At 38.0% G+C, this 15,473-nt stretch overlaps 1 protein-coding gene across 16 annotated transcripts in view; it reads left to right on the top strand.

Moving 5' to 3' along the window:
• The window catches only part of STXBP4 (syntaxin binding protein 4), a 232,909-nt gene that overhangs the window by 63,195 nt on the left and 154,241 nt on the right, over positions 1-15,473 (top strand). For all 16 annotated transcript variants that reach the window (XR_015148388.1, XM_086360922.1, XM_086360925.1 and 13 more), the window contains 2 exons: positions 12,899-12,995; positions 14,636-14,727. Coding sequence is in view for 15 of the 16 variants with exons in the window: in XM_086360922.1 (XP_086217048.1) it covers positions 12,899-12,995; positions 14,636-14,727 (189 nt within the window). In the remaining variant the exon portion in view is untranslated. The remainder of the gene's footprint in view (positions 1-12,898; positions 12,996-14,635; positions 14,728-15,473) is intronic.

The raw sequence follows: 15,473 nt of genomic DNA, 5'->3' as shown, positions 1-15,473 counted from the left end.
TTTATGTTTTCACTTTCAACTTGGATACCTTTCATTTCTCTTTCTTGTCTTATTGCTGTGGTTAGAACTTCTAATATTTACGAAGAAGTGGTTACAGTGGGCATTCTTGTCATGTTCCTGAATTTAGCATGAAGTAATTTAGCTTTTCATCAGTTAGTATTATCTTGGGTTTGTGTTTGTTGCAAATGGCCTTTACTATGTTCAGATGTGTTCTTTCTATATCCACTTTGATGCAGGTTTTAATCATGAATGGATGTTGTATTTTGTCATGTGCTTTTTTGCGTCTTTTGAGGTGATCATGTGATTTTTATCTTTCCTTTGGCTAATGTGGTATATCCCATTGATTGATTTGCATACACTGAATCATCTTTGTGCCCCTGCAATGAATCCAACTTAATCACGGTGTATAATCTTTTTTATGTATTATTGGATTTGGTTTGCTAATATTTTTTGAGGATTTTGCATCTGTATTCATCGATGATATTGGAACATAATTTTTTTGAGGCATCTTTGTCTGGTTTTGATATCACAGTAATGGTGGCCTTGTAGAATGAATTTGGGAGTGCTCCCTCCTCTTCAAATGTTTTGAAATAGCTCGAGAAGGATAGGTATAAGTTCTTTATATGTTTGGTAGAATTCCCCGGTGAAGCTGTTTGGTTGGTCCTGGACGTTTGTTTGCAGATTCTATTATTTTTATTACAGATTCTATTTTATTTCTAGTGATTGTTCAAATTGTCTGTTGTCTTCTTGACTCAGTCTTAGCAGGTTATATGTTTCTAGAAATTTGTCTGTTTCTTCTAGGGTGTCCAGTTTATTTGCATATAACTGTTTATAGTATTCTCATGATTTTTTGTATTTCTGTGGTGTCAGTTATTATTTCACCTGTTTCATTTCTTAATTTGTTTATTTGGGTCCTCTTTTTTCTTCTTGGTGAGCCAGGATACACATTTGTCAATTATATGTATCCTTTAATTGTCTTTTTTTTATCTCTATTTTATTTCCTCTGTGGAAATAATAATTTCCTTCCTTCTGCTGGCTTTGGCTTTGTTTGTCCTTTTGCTAATTCTTGTGGGTGGTAAGTTAGGTTGTTTATTTTTTGAGAAAGACCTGTATCACTGTGAACTTCCCTCTTAGAACTGTTTTTGGTTTTTGTTTTTTTTTTTTTCCTTTTAAAGATCTCAAAGATTTTATAAAGTTATATTTTCATTTTTATTTGTTTTGAGGTGTTTTCTAATTTCTCTTTGATTTCATCATTGACCCATTTTAATAGCATGTTGTTTAGTCTCCATGTGTTTATTCTTTTTGTATTTTTCTTTCTGTGGTTGATTCCTAGTTTAAGACCATTGTGGTCAGAAAAGATACTTGGTGTAATTTTTTAGATTTGTTCAGATTTATTTTGTGTTGAGTATGTGATCTGTCATAGAGAACATTTCATGCATACTTGCAGAGAATGCATATGCTTCCTTTGGGGGGAATGAAGTGTCCTGTAGGTATCAATTAAATCCAACTCTAGGACCTTATTGATTAGGTACTAATCAGTAGGACCTATTGATTAGGTCCTAATGACAATTAGGACAATAAGGACAATTAGGACCTAATCAATAGGTCCTATTGATTATTGGACCAATTATTGATTTTCTGTTTGGACAATTTGTCCATTAATGTCAGCAGGATGTTAAAGTTCACTGTTATTGTACTATTGTTATTTTCTTCATTTGTCTCTGTTAATACTTGCTTTATATATTTAGGCCCTCCCGTTATTAGGTGCATACGTTAATGAGTGTAATATCTTCTTATATTGATTCCTTTATTATTACATAGGGCTTCCCTGGTGGCTCAGGGGTCAAAGCATCTGCCTGCAATGCGGGAGACCTGGGTTCAATCCCTGGGTCAGGAAGATCCCCTGGAGAAGGAAATGGCAACCCACTCCAGTATTCTTGCCTGGAGAATCCCATGGATGGAGGAGCCTGGTGGCCTACAGTACACGGGGTCACAAAAGAGTCGGACACGACTGAGCGAGCGACTTAACAGTGTTCTTCTTTGTCTTTTGTGATAACCTTTCTTTTAAAGTCTGTTTTGTCTGATACACACACTGTTACCACTTTCTTGGCATTTTCATTTTGCATGGAATAGCTATTTTCTATCCCCTCACTTTTAGTCTGTATGTGTCTTTAACCCTGAAGTGATTCTTTTCTAGACAGTGTATTGAAGGATTTTGTATTTTTATCCAATCAGCCATCCAATGTCTTTTGATTGGAGTGTTTGTTCTATTGACATTTACAGGAATTATTGATAGGCTCTAGGAGTTGGTGATGGACAGGGAAGCCTAGAGTGGTGCAGTCCATGCGGTTGCAAAGAGTCAGACACAACTGAGCAACTGAACTGAACTGAAATTACGTACTGCCATCTTATCACTTATTTTTTTGTCATTTTTGTAGCTCTTCTCTGTTTCTTCTTTTTTTTCTTTTCCCATTGTGGTTTGTAAGTTTTTGCTCTGAGGTTACCGTGGGATTCATGTATGTTGAGCGAAAGTCATATCTACTTCATTTAAACTGAAAGACATTTAAATTCAAATGTGTTCTGGAAGACCTACATTTTTTTCTCTCCTCCCCCATATTTGGTTTTGATCTCAGATTTTACATGTTAATGTTTATCCCTTAACTATCTACAATAGAGTTGCTTTTATAGTTTTTTATCTTTTAATCCACATACTGGTTTATTTAAGTAAACTGTGATCTCTATTATATATCTGTCTTTTCTAATGGGCTTTATCCTTTCCTACAGATGCTTATTTCCTTAGAGGCATCTTAGAAAAGATCCTTCAGCATTTTTTTTTAAGGGTAGATCTGGTATTACTGAATTCATTCAGTTTTTGCTTGTCTGAGAAATCATCTCTCCTTTTTTTCTACATGACAATATGGTTGGGTAGAGTCTCCACATTTTGAATATACATGCTACTCCCTTCTTACTGGCAAAGTTTCTACAAAAAAATCAACTGTTAGCCTTATGGATATTCCCTTGTATACGACTCTTTGTTTTTTTCTTGCTGCTTTTAGAACTGTCTCTTTAACTTTTACCATTTTAATTATGGCATATCTTACCATAGGTATGTTTGGGTTCATCTTTTTAATGAACCTCTGTGCTGCCTGTGCCCAGATAATGTTTCCTTCCTTCAGTCTGGGAAATCTTACAGCCACAACTTAATCACATATACTTTTGATACCCGTTTTTCCTCTCGCTTCTCTTCTCACATTATAGGAAACCCTATAATGTGAATATTGGCATACTTAGTGTTATCCCAAAGATGTCATATATTACTTTTTAAAATTTGCCTTTCTAACTGCTATTTTGATTGGATGATTTCCATTATTTTATCTTCCAGATCACAAATGCATTTTTCTGTGTCATTTAGTTTGCATCCATTTCTTCTAGAGTTTTTTTTTTTTTAATTTCAGATATTTAACTAATTATCTGTTTTCAACTGTATGTTTTTTATATTTTCTAGTTCCTTGTTCAAATGATCTGTGTTTAGATAAATTATTTTCCCTAATTCAGTTAGCAATGTTTTAAAGTCTTTATCTGGAAAATTATTTCTGTTTCATTATTTACTTTCTGCAGGGATTTTCTCTTACTCTTTCATTTGAGAGTAGTTCCTCTGTCTTTTCATTTTAATTTTCTCTGTCTTTGTTAATTTAGATGAACGATGTACCTGTTGTGGTCTTGAGGGAGTATTCTTATGTGAGAGCATCCCTATGCAGACTGCATGTGCCCAGTGTCTTTAGTGGGAGGGCTGGATTTGATACGGGTGCCTATCACATCTTTCCTCAGGGTGTGCTGGCTCCTGTCACTTTGGTAGGGGGTGTGGCTGGTGATGGAGGAGCTAGAGCCTGCACAGGGTATGAGATGGGACTTCTCTGCTCACTGAATGTCACCACCCTGTCAGGGTCAGGATTTGCTCCCATGTTGCCAAAGCAGAATCCCTGAAGGTCAGGCTAGAACTGGCTCTGTTTCCCTTAGTATGTATTTTTACTTCTTGCACTGGGGCCTTTGCCCCAAAGGAGGGGAGTCCTGCAGCAAGTGGGCCTGTATATTTACAGAGGTCTAAGTCTGCCTCTGCAGACAACAGCACCCCTGCTCAGATGCAACCCATGTTCGCCCCTTTCCCTGGTTGTGGTCCCCACAGATCTAGTGCTGTCCTGTGGCTTAGAGTGAGCCGAGCTGGGGTGTTTGCTCAGTGTAGGCCAGTATACTTAGCGAGGCAGGCGCAGGAAGTCTGCCCCCATGCTACCGTCCTAAATGTGGGCTGTTTTGGGGGCACTTCTTGAGCAAGCCACCACTGCCTACCTGGGCTACACCCTGCACCCCCAGGTCACCTCTGCATCCCTAAGCCAAGTCTTTTCCCAGGTCTTGGGTGCCCCAGGTCCAGTACATGCTGTGACGTAGAGTGAGTGGGACTGCGTGTTCTCTCTGCTTGGACTGAGGAGCACAGCAAGGCGGCAGCTGCTAGGGCAGACCTCTCTCCATCCTGTGCTAGTACCTGCCCACTCCTCTTGAGTGGACTCTAGGCTCCTCTACCCTTTCTGTCTATTCTTGCAGTTCTCCCAGTACCCACGGGGGCTTGTGTCTCCCCAGACCGGGACTGGGACACCCAGTCTGTGGTTCAGCCCACTCACTTCCAGGATGAATGTCCGTCCATGTGATCTCTCTTTTCCTCTAAGTTCCCAACCACAGGCATAGGTCCCAACCCTATCACTTCTCTTCCCGTCCTGCACAGTTAGCCATTATCTTTCTTTCAGTATCAGTTGTATGAAGGTCCTTATACCAGTCTCCAGTTATTTTTCCTTGAGAATTGTTCCATATGTCAATGTATTTTTTATGTGCTTGTGGAAAGAGGTGAGCTCCATGTCCTCCTACTCTGCCATCTTCATCTCCCATCAAATTACTTCCAGTGTAAATTTATGAGCTTACCTCCCTCACTGACATTCTGTGTTCTTCCAGAATAAATTTTACTTTCAGCAAAACTTTCATCTGTTACTGTTTAGCTCAGGAACAATTTACACTGTAGTTAATTGCATTTTTCAGTATTATTATTGCTTAATATAATAAGAACCACTGTATATTGAGTACCTTCTGTGATGGATATTTTATTTGCATTATTTTTATAAAATCGTTTTTATTTCTTTATATGAAAATATTAACTATATGCAAGAATGATTGAATTTTATGTCTAAAGTTTAAAGAATAATAAAACAAATATACATGTACCCACCACCCAGGTAAGAATGAGAATCTTTGACATTGCCTGTGCCTTTCTTCTTGATCATATATACCTCTTTCCTCAATAGGTAATGCTATTCCAAATGTTGAGTATCATTTATATGCTTTTCACAAGTTGATTGCTAAAATATTAACAAGATCAAAGTGTTTACTTTCAGCATTGCTTAAGTTACTGTTAAAATTTTCCTTCTGTTTCCTCATCTCCTAGAAAAGCATTTGACTCATAGTATATGCTCAGAAACTAATTGTTCGATTGGTGTATTTTTTTTCCTAAAGTAACTGTACAAATTTTCATTCCTACCAGTCTTATGGAAGTGTTTCCATTGTTCCATATACTTTACAGTTAATCTTATTATAATGCAGTTTTACTTCTTTATCCTGTCTTAATTTTAAATTTTTCTTTGTTCCTTTTTAAAATCCCTTCCCCCTCCCCCCATCTTTACTGTATTTTTTTTGGTTTGATTATGTTTGATTTTTTGGTCATTGGTTTTTGCATTTTATTTTTATTCTTCTCCATCATGTTTAGAAATTAAGTCTTTTCTTGGTAATCTTATTGGTTACTTTAAAATGTTAACATTCATCTTGAACTTAGTCTTAAGTTAATCAGAATCTTTACCTTTCTTTCGGACATACAAGGTACTTATATACTTAACACTTTAACTCTGATTAGCCTCTTCCCAGCTTCAGTTCAGTTCAGTTCAGTCGCTCAGTCATGTCCAACTCTTTGCAACCCCATGAATCGCAGCACGCCAGGCCTCCCTGTCCATCACCATCTCCCGGAGTTCACTCAAACTCACGTCTATTGAGTCAGTGATGCCATCCAGCCATCTCATCCTCTGTCGTCCCCTTCTCCTCCTGCCCCCAATCCCTCCCAGCATCAGAGTCTTTTCCAATGAGTCAGTTCTTTGCATGAGGTGGCCAAAGTACTGGAGTTTCAGCTTCAGCATCATTCCTTCCAAAGAACACCCAGGGCTGATCTCCTTTAGGATGGACTGGTTGGATCTCCTGGCAGTCGAAGGGACTCTCAAGAGTCTTCAACACCACAGTTCAAAAGCATCAATTCTTCGGCGCTTAGCTTTCTTCACAGTCCAACTCTTGCCTCCATACGTGACCACTGGAAAAACCATAGCCTTGACTAGATGGACCTTTGTTGACAAAGTAATGTCTCTGCTTTTCAGTATGCTATCTAGGTTGGTCATAACTTTTCTTCCAAGCTTACATGCTTATAATTACCCACTATTTGACTTTAGTGAGGCATTGTTTCTCTAATTCACTTTCTTTGCAGTCACCTCCTAACCTCACATAACCATTGAGTTTCTAATTTATTTTTTCTTTTTCTTTATTTTTTGTTATTTAAATAGTAAAAGTATGATAACACATTTACAGGAGAATTGGAAAATGCAGAACAAAGTTACATATTATTCCAATATATACTACAATTACTTTTAAGTACATAAACTGAAATTTTTATTAATAGTTGAAGTTTCAATATCAAACTCTCAAAAATTAATAGAATGAATAGACAGAAAAGTAGAATGATATAGTAGACCTGTAAAGCACTATGAACCAATTCAACATAATTAAGATTTATTGTATTTTCATACAATGGCAGGATATGAATTCTATTCAAATTCGTATAGACTGTAAACCAGGAGACACTTTAACATACCCAGGAATATAAAACAAGGTGCAAAAATGTCATGGTCTAAATCTATTGAAATCATACAGAGTCTGAATTATGTTAGAAATCAACATCAAAAGGTATTTGAAAATAACCCACATATTTTTAAGTGCAATATGACATTTACCAGGAGAGATCTTTGACTTAGCCATTGAAAGTCTCAATAAAGTTGAAAAGCTGAAGAAACACAGAGGATGATTGTGGAGAAGAAAGCATGTAATGAGAAATTAATATCAAGGTACTTTAAAAATCTCATGTATTTGGAAATTAAATGTCCATTTTTAAATGATGGGTGTATCTAAGAAGCCATAACAAGGAAAATTAGAAAACATTTGTAACAGAGTGAAAATGAGAAGAGAATTTGTCAGAATTTGTTGCATGCAGCTAGAGCTGCTCAGTGACTGGATTCAACATGGAATCTTGAATAAGGTGTGAAAACAACATGATTTGTTATTTTCTATCTAGTATTTTAATAATTTTGAAGTATGAACAGAGATAGGTAATATTTTATAGGAGGCAGCGATCAAAACCATCTCAAAGGAAAAGAAAAGCAAGAAGGCAAAGCAGTTATCTGAGGAGGCTTTACAAATAGCTGAAGAAAGACAAAAAGTGAAAAGGGAGAAAGGGAAAAACATATCCAACTAAATGAAGAGTTCCAAAGAATAGCACGGAGAGACAAGAAGGCCTTATTAAATGAACAGTACATGAAACTAGAAAAAGTAAATAAGGGGAAAGACTGCAGATCTCTTCAGGAAAATTAGAAATATCGAGGCAACATTTTGTGCAAAGATGGGCACAATAAAGGACAGAAATGGTAGAGACCTAGTAGACACTGAAGAGATCAAGAAGAGATGGTAAGAATACGTGGAAGAACTATACAGAAAAGAGCTTAATGAACCAGATTGCTTCAATCGTGTGGTCAGTCACCCAGAGCCAGAGATTATGGAGAGCAAAGTCAAGTGGGCCTTTGGAAGCACTGCTGTTAATAAAGCTAGTGGATGCGATGGAATTCCAGTCGAACAATTCAGAACCTTAAAGGATGATGTCATCAAGGTGTTGCACTCAATATGTCAGCAAATCTGGAAGACGCAGCAGTGGCCACAGGACTGGAAAAGGTCAGTCCTTATCCCAGTTTCCAAGAAGGGTAGTACTAAAGAACGTGCTAACCATTAGACAGTTGCACTCGTCTTCCATGCTAGTAAGGTCATGCTTAAAATCTTGTGTGCTAGGCTTCAGCATTTTGTGAGCCAAGAGCTTCCAGGTGTCCAAGCTGGGTTTAAAAAAGACAGAGGAACCAGAAATCAGATTGCCAACATTCACCGGATAATAGAGAAAGCAAGGGAATTCCAGAAAAACATCTTACCTCTGTTTCATTGACTATGCTAAAGCCTTTGACTGTGTGGATCATAAACTGTGGAAAGCTCTTAAAGAGATGGGAATACCAGACTTAATGGTTCAAGATTGAGAAAGGAGTACAACAGGGTTGTCTGCTGTCATCCTGTTTATTTAACCTATACCTGAGCACATCATGAGAAATGCCAGGCTGCATGAGTTACAAGCTGGAATCAAGATAGGCAGGAGAAAAATAAACCTCAGATATGCAGATGATAACCTCTCTAATGGCAGAAAGCAAAGAGGAGCTAAGGAACCTCTTGATGAGGGTGAAGGAAGAGAGTGAAAGAGCCAGCTTAAGGCTTAAGACTAAACATTAAAAAAAAACAAAAAAAAACTGATCATGGCATCCAGCCCCATTCCTTCATGGCAAATAGAAGGGGAAAAGGTGGAAGCAGTGACAGATTTCCTCTTGGGTTGTAAAATCACTGCAGATGGTGACTGTGGCCATGAAATCAGAAGACGTTGCTTCTTAGCAGGAAACCTATGACAAACCTAGACAGGATGTTGAAAAGTAAAACATTACTCATCCGACATAGGTCCATATCATCAAGGCAGTGGTCTTCCCAGTGGTCACATACGGTTGTGAGAGCTGGACCATAAAGAAGACAGAACACCAAAGAACTGATGCCTTTGAACTGTGGTGCTGGAGAGGACTCCTGAAAGCCCATTGGACAGCAAGGAGATCAAACCAGTCAATTTTAAGGGAAATCAACCCTGAATACTTGTTGGGGGGACTAATGCTGAAGCTGAAACTCCAGTATTTTGGTCATCTAATGCGAACAACCGACACATTGGAAAAGTCCCTGACACTGGGAAAAACTGAGGGCAGAAGGAGAAGAGGGCATCAGAGGATGAGATGGCTGGATGGCATCACTGATGCAATGGACATGAACTTGGGTAAAGTTCAGGAGATGATGAGGTCTGGGAGGCCTGGCAGGCTATAGTCTATGAGGTCGCGAAGAGTTGGACACGAAGACAGAATAGAAAGCACTGTATGTAGTTTAATTTTGGCAAAAAGATACATTATTTATTTTTCTAAATATATAGATTCTATATTCATAGAAGCTGCTGCTGCTGCTACGTCGCTTCAGTCGTGTCCGACTCTGCGACCCTATAGACAGCAGCCCACCAGGCTCCCCCATCCCTGGGATTCTCCAGGCAAAAACACTGGAATGGGTTGCCATTTCCTTCTCCAATGCATGAAAGTGAAAAGTGAAGTGAAGTCGCTCAGTCATGTTGGACCCCCAGCGACCCCATGGACTGCAGCCTACCAGGTTCCTCCGTCCATAGGATTTTCCAGGCAAGAGTACTGGAGTGGGGTGCCATTGCCTTTTCCGATATTCACAGAAGTCAGGAAAACTGATAACCAGTTGACAAACAGTGTTTGTCTCTGGCGCAGTGGTTCTTAAGGTCAGGGATGCAGGTGTTTTGCCTCAGGGGACATTTGGCAATGTCTCAGGACATTTTGGGTTTTTACAATTCGGAGAATGCAACCAAATTAGGACTCATTAAAAAAAAAAGAGAGAAAATACTTCCTAAATTGTTATATATGAAAATTTTAAATATTCTTCTAAATAAGTAATGTCAAAAACATTGCTAGTAAATATATAAAGAAATCTTACTTGTATCAATAGTTAGAATACAAATGAACAAACAACATACTATTCCATAATCAACATACTGACAAAAGTGTGATAACAACAAATAGTTCACTTTTTAAAAATTTAAATGGTGTTCAACTGGATTAATGTATTATTATTATCCATTCTCTGATTCATGGACTTTTTAGAATTAATCCAGTCTGTTTTTTATAATTACATTTTACATGTCTCCTCATCATAGGATACATGTACTGTCAACTTTCTTAGATACTGTAAAATTGTTCTCCAAACTGGTTGTACCAATTTTTGCACAATACTAGTATATAAGCACTTCTATTCTTCTACCTTCTTAATAACATTTGCTGTTATCACACTCCAATTTTTGTCAGTATGTTCAATATTAAACTATAACACTGAGGTAAAAGATAAAAATAGTTTATAAGGCTATCCTTTGTCTTATACTGTGTGAAATCATAAATATACCAGAGTGCGTGTTATTAGGGAATAAATGTAGTGGCCTCAAATCCTGAACAGGAAGGATACCTTAGCTTTAGGGTAGTGGTTCCTGCTGAGAAACGATGGAGAAAGCTTTCAGCCAGGTGTGTGATGTTTATTTCTTAAATCGGCAGATATCAATGAGTGTCTATTTGACAGCAGGTAAATAGGTGTTCTTTGTATCATTGTCTTTACTTTTTTTTTTCCTTTTTGCTGTATTTGGAATATTTTTTATGATTAAAGGAAAAGACTATCAAAAGTTAAGAATCATTATCTTCTATGCAAGACTATGACTGTGTAGACAGGGCAGGCAGATGATGCTGACTTAAGCTCTAGAATCACTTTTGAAGAAATCTCTTGATGTTTTCCCTGCCTCTTGTGTCCTTTTCTTGCTACACCTAGCCATCTATACGTTGACCAGTTTATTTGCTGTGGGAGTCTGGCTGGCTGCAGTCCATGGGTTCTCAGAGTCAGACATGACTGAGCAAATAAGCACACATACCCTGTACCCACTTTATTAAATTGCATAGTACACTTATTACATTTATTTATATGTTCTTTTCACCATAGAGATGATGGTAGGTAGTAGCTGTATCTTGTTGGTATGTGCCTTTGCATAGTTTCAGTTGAGTTCAGTTCAGTTCAGTCGCTCAGTCGTGTCTGACTCTTTGTGACCCCATGAATCGCAGCACACCAGGCCTCCCTGTCCATCACCAACTCCCGAGGTTCACTCAAACTCACATCCATCGAGTTGGTGATGCCATCCAGCCATCTCATCCTCTGTCGTCCCCTTCTCCTCCTGCCCCCGATCCTTCCCAGCATCAGAGTCTTTCCAAATGAGTCAACTCTTTGCATGAGGTGGCCAAAGTACTGGAGTTTCAGCTTCAGCATCATTCCTTCCAAAGAAATCCTAGGGCTGATCTCCTTTAGAATGGACTGGTTGGATCTCCTTGCAGTCCAAGGGACTCTCAAGAGTCTTCTCCAACATCACAGTTCAAATGCATCAATTCTTTGGTACTCAGCTTTCTTCACAGTCCAACTCTCGCATCCATACATGACCACAGGAAAACCGTAGCCTTGATTAGATGGACCTTTGTTGGCAAAGTACTGTCTCTGCTTTTCAATATGCTATCTAGGTTGGTCATAACTTTTCTTCTAAGGATTAAACGTCTTTTAATTTCATGGCTGCAGTCACCATCTGCAGTGATTTTGGAGCCCAAAGTGCATAACAAATAGTAAACACTAAATAAATACTTGGTAAATGAAGTGATGGATGACTAAGCAGATTTCAAAGGAGGAAGCAATATATAAAGAGCAATTACTAGTATTAACTTTTACCTTCATTTTAGTTTTGATGTTCTTGCCAGAATCTAATAATAGGTCATTTTTTAGATTTTATGCACCAGTTTACAGTTATATTTTGCTATATATAACCTTTTAATATAAACCAACAGTGATTTCCATTAGAGTTTTGTTTATCTTAAACCAAAAAGAAACCTGAAAGAAGATAATCCAGGGCTGGCATGGAGGTTCCTTTCTATCTTTCTGCTCCACCATCTTTATTGAGGTAGCTCATGAACCAAGATAACTACTTAAATTCCAGCAATCTTTTCTTTCTTACCCCCTTTCTTTTCCTTCCTTCATTCTTTTTTTTTTTCCCCTTTTCTTTTAATTAAGACTAAAGGGAGAAGGACAAGGGACAAGAAGCACCTACCCCTACTTTTGAAAGACTTGCTAGAAGTTCCCTGCAAGTTTGCCTTCCGTCTCCTTGACTAGTACATGGTCATATGGCCTCATCAAGCTGAAAAGGAGGCTGGGAAGTGTCTCTTAGCTAAATGATGATGTTTTCAGCTAGAAATTGTGGTTCTGTTACTAAAGAACAAGGAGAGACTGAACATTGAAATAGTAATACAACTATCAGTCTCTGAAATTTTAACCAGCTATGGGTACTAAAAAGAGGCAGGAGAGAGAAGTGGGTTCCAGAGAATGCTTTTTAGTTTATTATCTGTGTAAGCTTGCCCATAAACCAAAAATTAAAATATTTTGTATTTGACCCAATTCTTGGCAACCTTAGTTTTGGTCTCAAGTACAAGATATCAAACAAAAGTCTACATTGTCAGATTTGTTAAGATTTCCTTGCATTTTTCTTCTTCCTTGTCACATATTTTTAAAAACTAACAAATAGTTTGAATTTGGTTCTAGGGATATGCTTATAAATTTGACACTCGTTAAAGTGCTAGCTTTCCTTGGGGGAAAAAGTGAGGTGGTGGAAGATCAAGAAGCTAGTTTTTTATGGAAAATTAATCCATAAATAGTTATCAGACTTTTTTTGATCATGGTCACTGTTCCTGATATTGATTCTTTTCACTGGGTTATAAAATAATGTGTAATGAAGTTTTATTCTTTGGAGATTAGAAAAATTGCTTCACATACATCCTTTCCATTCCAGGCTCTAAATTATCTTGGAATTCAGCCCACAAAAGAACAACACCAAGCCCTGAGACAACAAGTACAAGTAGACACAAAGGGGACGGTGTCTTTTGGAGGTAAGGTTAAGTTCATCATGCAACGTTAGGTTGCATCATCACAGAAACTTGGTCAAAGAGTTGTTGTGGCCCACATTTATTAAGAGTGCCTCTTCTTTAGAAGTAAATAAAGAAAAACAAAAACCACATCTATTAATATTTCAGGTTCCTTAAACGGTGGGACTTCGTTGGTGGCTCAGCAGTAAATAATCCACCTGCAAAGCAGGATATGTGGGTTTGATCCCTGGGTCATGAAGATCCCCTGGAGGAGGGCCTGGCAACCCACTCCAGTATTCTTGCCTAAGGAATCTCATAGACAGAGAAGCCTGGATAGCTATATACAGTCCATGGGGGTCACAAAGAGTCAGACACAACTGAAGTGACTGAGCATGCACATAACGCCTTATACAGTATTCTAAAAACTCAGAATTATTGGCCTAACTGAGTCAGCAGAAAGGAGAACTTTCTTAGAATCTTTCAGCTTTAAAGTATCATTCTATCATGTTATGTTCTGTTTTTAATTTGTTCCATAAATGTTTTCAACCAATATGATATAATAATATCATAGACTTTGCACTATTGGAAATTTTGATGGTTTTTCATTAACTGATAATATAAATAATTCTATATTTAATATAGCTTTTTTTCTTCTTTCTCTTAGGATAAATTCCCACAAGTGGCTTAGACTTTTCACATGTATTAATAAATTGTTTTTCAGAGACATTTTACACACATATTTATTCTGCCACTAGTATGTTTGAATGTAACTGTTTTTTGTATCCTTGACAGCAGTAAGAATTTAATTATTTTTTACAGAGTAGATGCAACATTGTATCATTCTAAAAGCATCAGCATTGCTAAAGAACGAAATTTGGGGTTTTGAAGTGATAAAAAAGATATATTTGATCCCCTCTCCTTTTGAAAATCATCACAAAATAATGAGAACAAGAAACAGAAATACATGTACAACCACAGTGAATAAGGACAGAAAGTAAATGAGAACAGTAAATGAGTTAGTGAGCAGAGGCATGTAAAGCCCAAGTGTTTGAAAAGATAGAGGAATCACACCAGAGAGCAAGCTGATTCCTGGAAAGGTTTAGGAATTGAGAGCATCAGGTACTTAAGGCTGGGTGTAGGCAGGGCATTTAGAACAGAGTTGTTAGGAATCTGTGTAAGGAGCAATTAGGTATGCTTTTCCCTGCCCTCAAGCAATCCAGCAACTACCACTAGATGAACATGTCACACCCCATGTCTCAGGAAACTTATAGTTTGCTAGGTAGACATTAGGCAGTGTTATATAACAATCAAGAGCATATGACTTTCAGTCAAATCTTAAATGGAATCTTGCTTTGCTACTTACTTGCCAAGTTAACTTATCTTAGCCCTAGATTGTAAAATGCAGAGGTTTAGAGGGCCTATCTCAGAAAATTCTGGAGATGAAACTACAAAGTGCCATTCCTAGCATTTGAGGCAGTTATAGAAACATTCACTGCTATTATTATTATTACTGCTACTACTATTGTTGTTATTATTAAGCCTATTTAAGTAAGTTAAATTTTAACCATTATTGTAACGATAGCTTTAACTTCATGTAGAGAAAGGTAAAGTTAACTGAGATAAGGTTAAGTGCTGTATTCTTACTGAAATGTGTTCTGTTTTAGATTTTGTCCACGTTGCCAGAAACTTGTTTTGCTTGCAATTGGATGAAGCCAATGTTGGTGCACATGAAATTTCCAGCATATTAAATTCACAGGTAGAGTATGCCCTATAGAGTTGTCTTAATTGCACTTAGATCAGATCAGATCAGTTGCTCAGTCGTGTTCGACTCTTTGTGACCCCCTGAATCGCAGCACACCAGGCCTCCCTGTCCATCACTAACTCCCGGAGTTCACTGAGACTCACTTCCATCGAGTCAGTGATGCCATCCAGCCATCTCATCCTCTGTCGTCCCCTTTTCCTCCTGCCCCCAATCCCTCCCAGCATCAGAGTCTTTTCCAGTGAGTCAACTCTTCCCATGAGGAGGCCAAAGTACTGGAGTTTCAGTTTTAGCATCATTCCTTCCAAAGAAATCCCAGGGCTGATCTCCTTCAGAATGGACTGGTTGGGTCTCTTTGCAGTCCAAGGGACTCTCAAGAGTCTTCTCCAATACCACAGTTCAAAAGCATCAATTCTTCGGTGCTCAGCCTTCTTCACAGTCCAACTCTCACATCCATACATGACCACAGGAAAAACCATAGCCTTGACTAGACGGACCTTTGTTGGCAAAGTAATGTCTCTGCTTTTGAATATGCTATCTAGGTTGGTCATAACTTTCCTTCCAAGGAGTAAGCGTCTTTTAATTTCATGGCTGCAGTCACCATCTGCAGTGATTTTGGAGCCCAGAAAAATAAAGTCTGCCACTGTTTCCACTGTTTCCCCATCTATTTCCCATGAAATGACGGGACCAGATGCCATGATCTTCGTTTTCTGAATGTTGAGCTTTAAGCCAACTTTTTCACT

This window comes from Bos grunniens, chromosome 19 (assembly GCF_055505025.1).
Source record: "Bos grunniens cultivar Pamir isolate PY7600 chromosome 19, Bosgru_T2T1.0, whole genome shotgun sequence".
NCBI classification, from domain to species: Eukaryota; Metazoa; Chordata; class Mammalia; order Artiodactyla; family Bovidae; genus Bos; species Bos grunniens.
The sequence above is the reverse complement of the archived record's forward strand: the minus strand, read 5'-3'. Positions and strand labels throughout refer to the sequence as shown.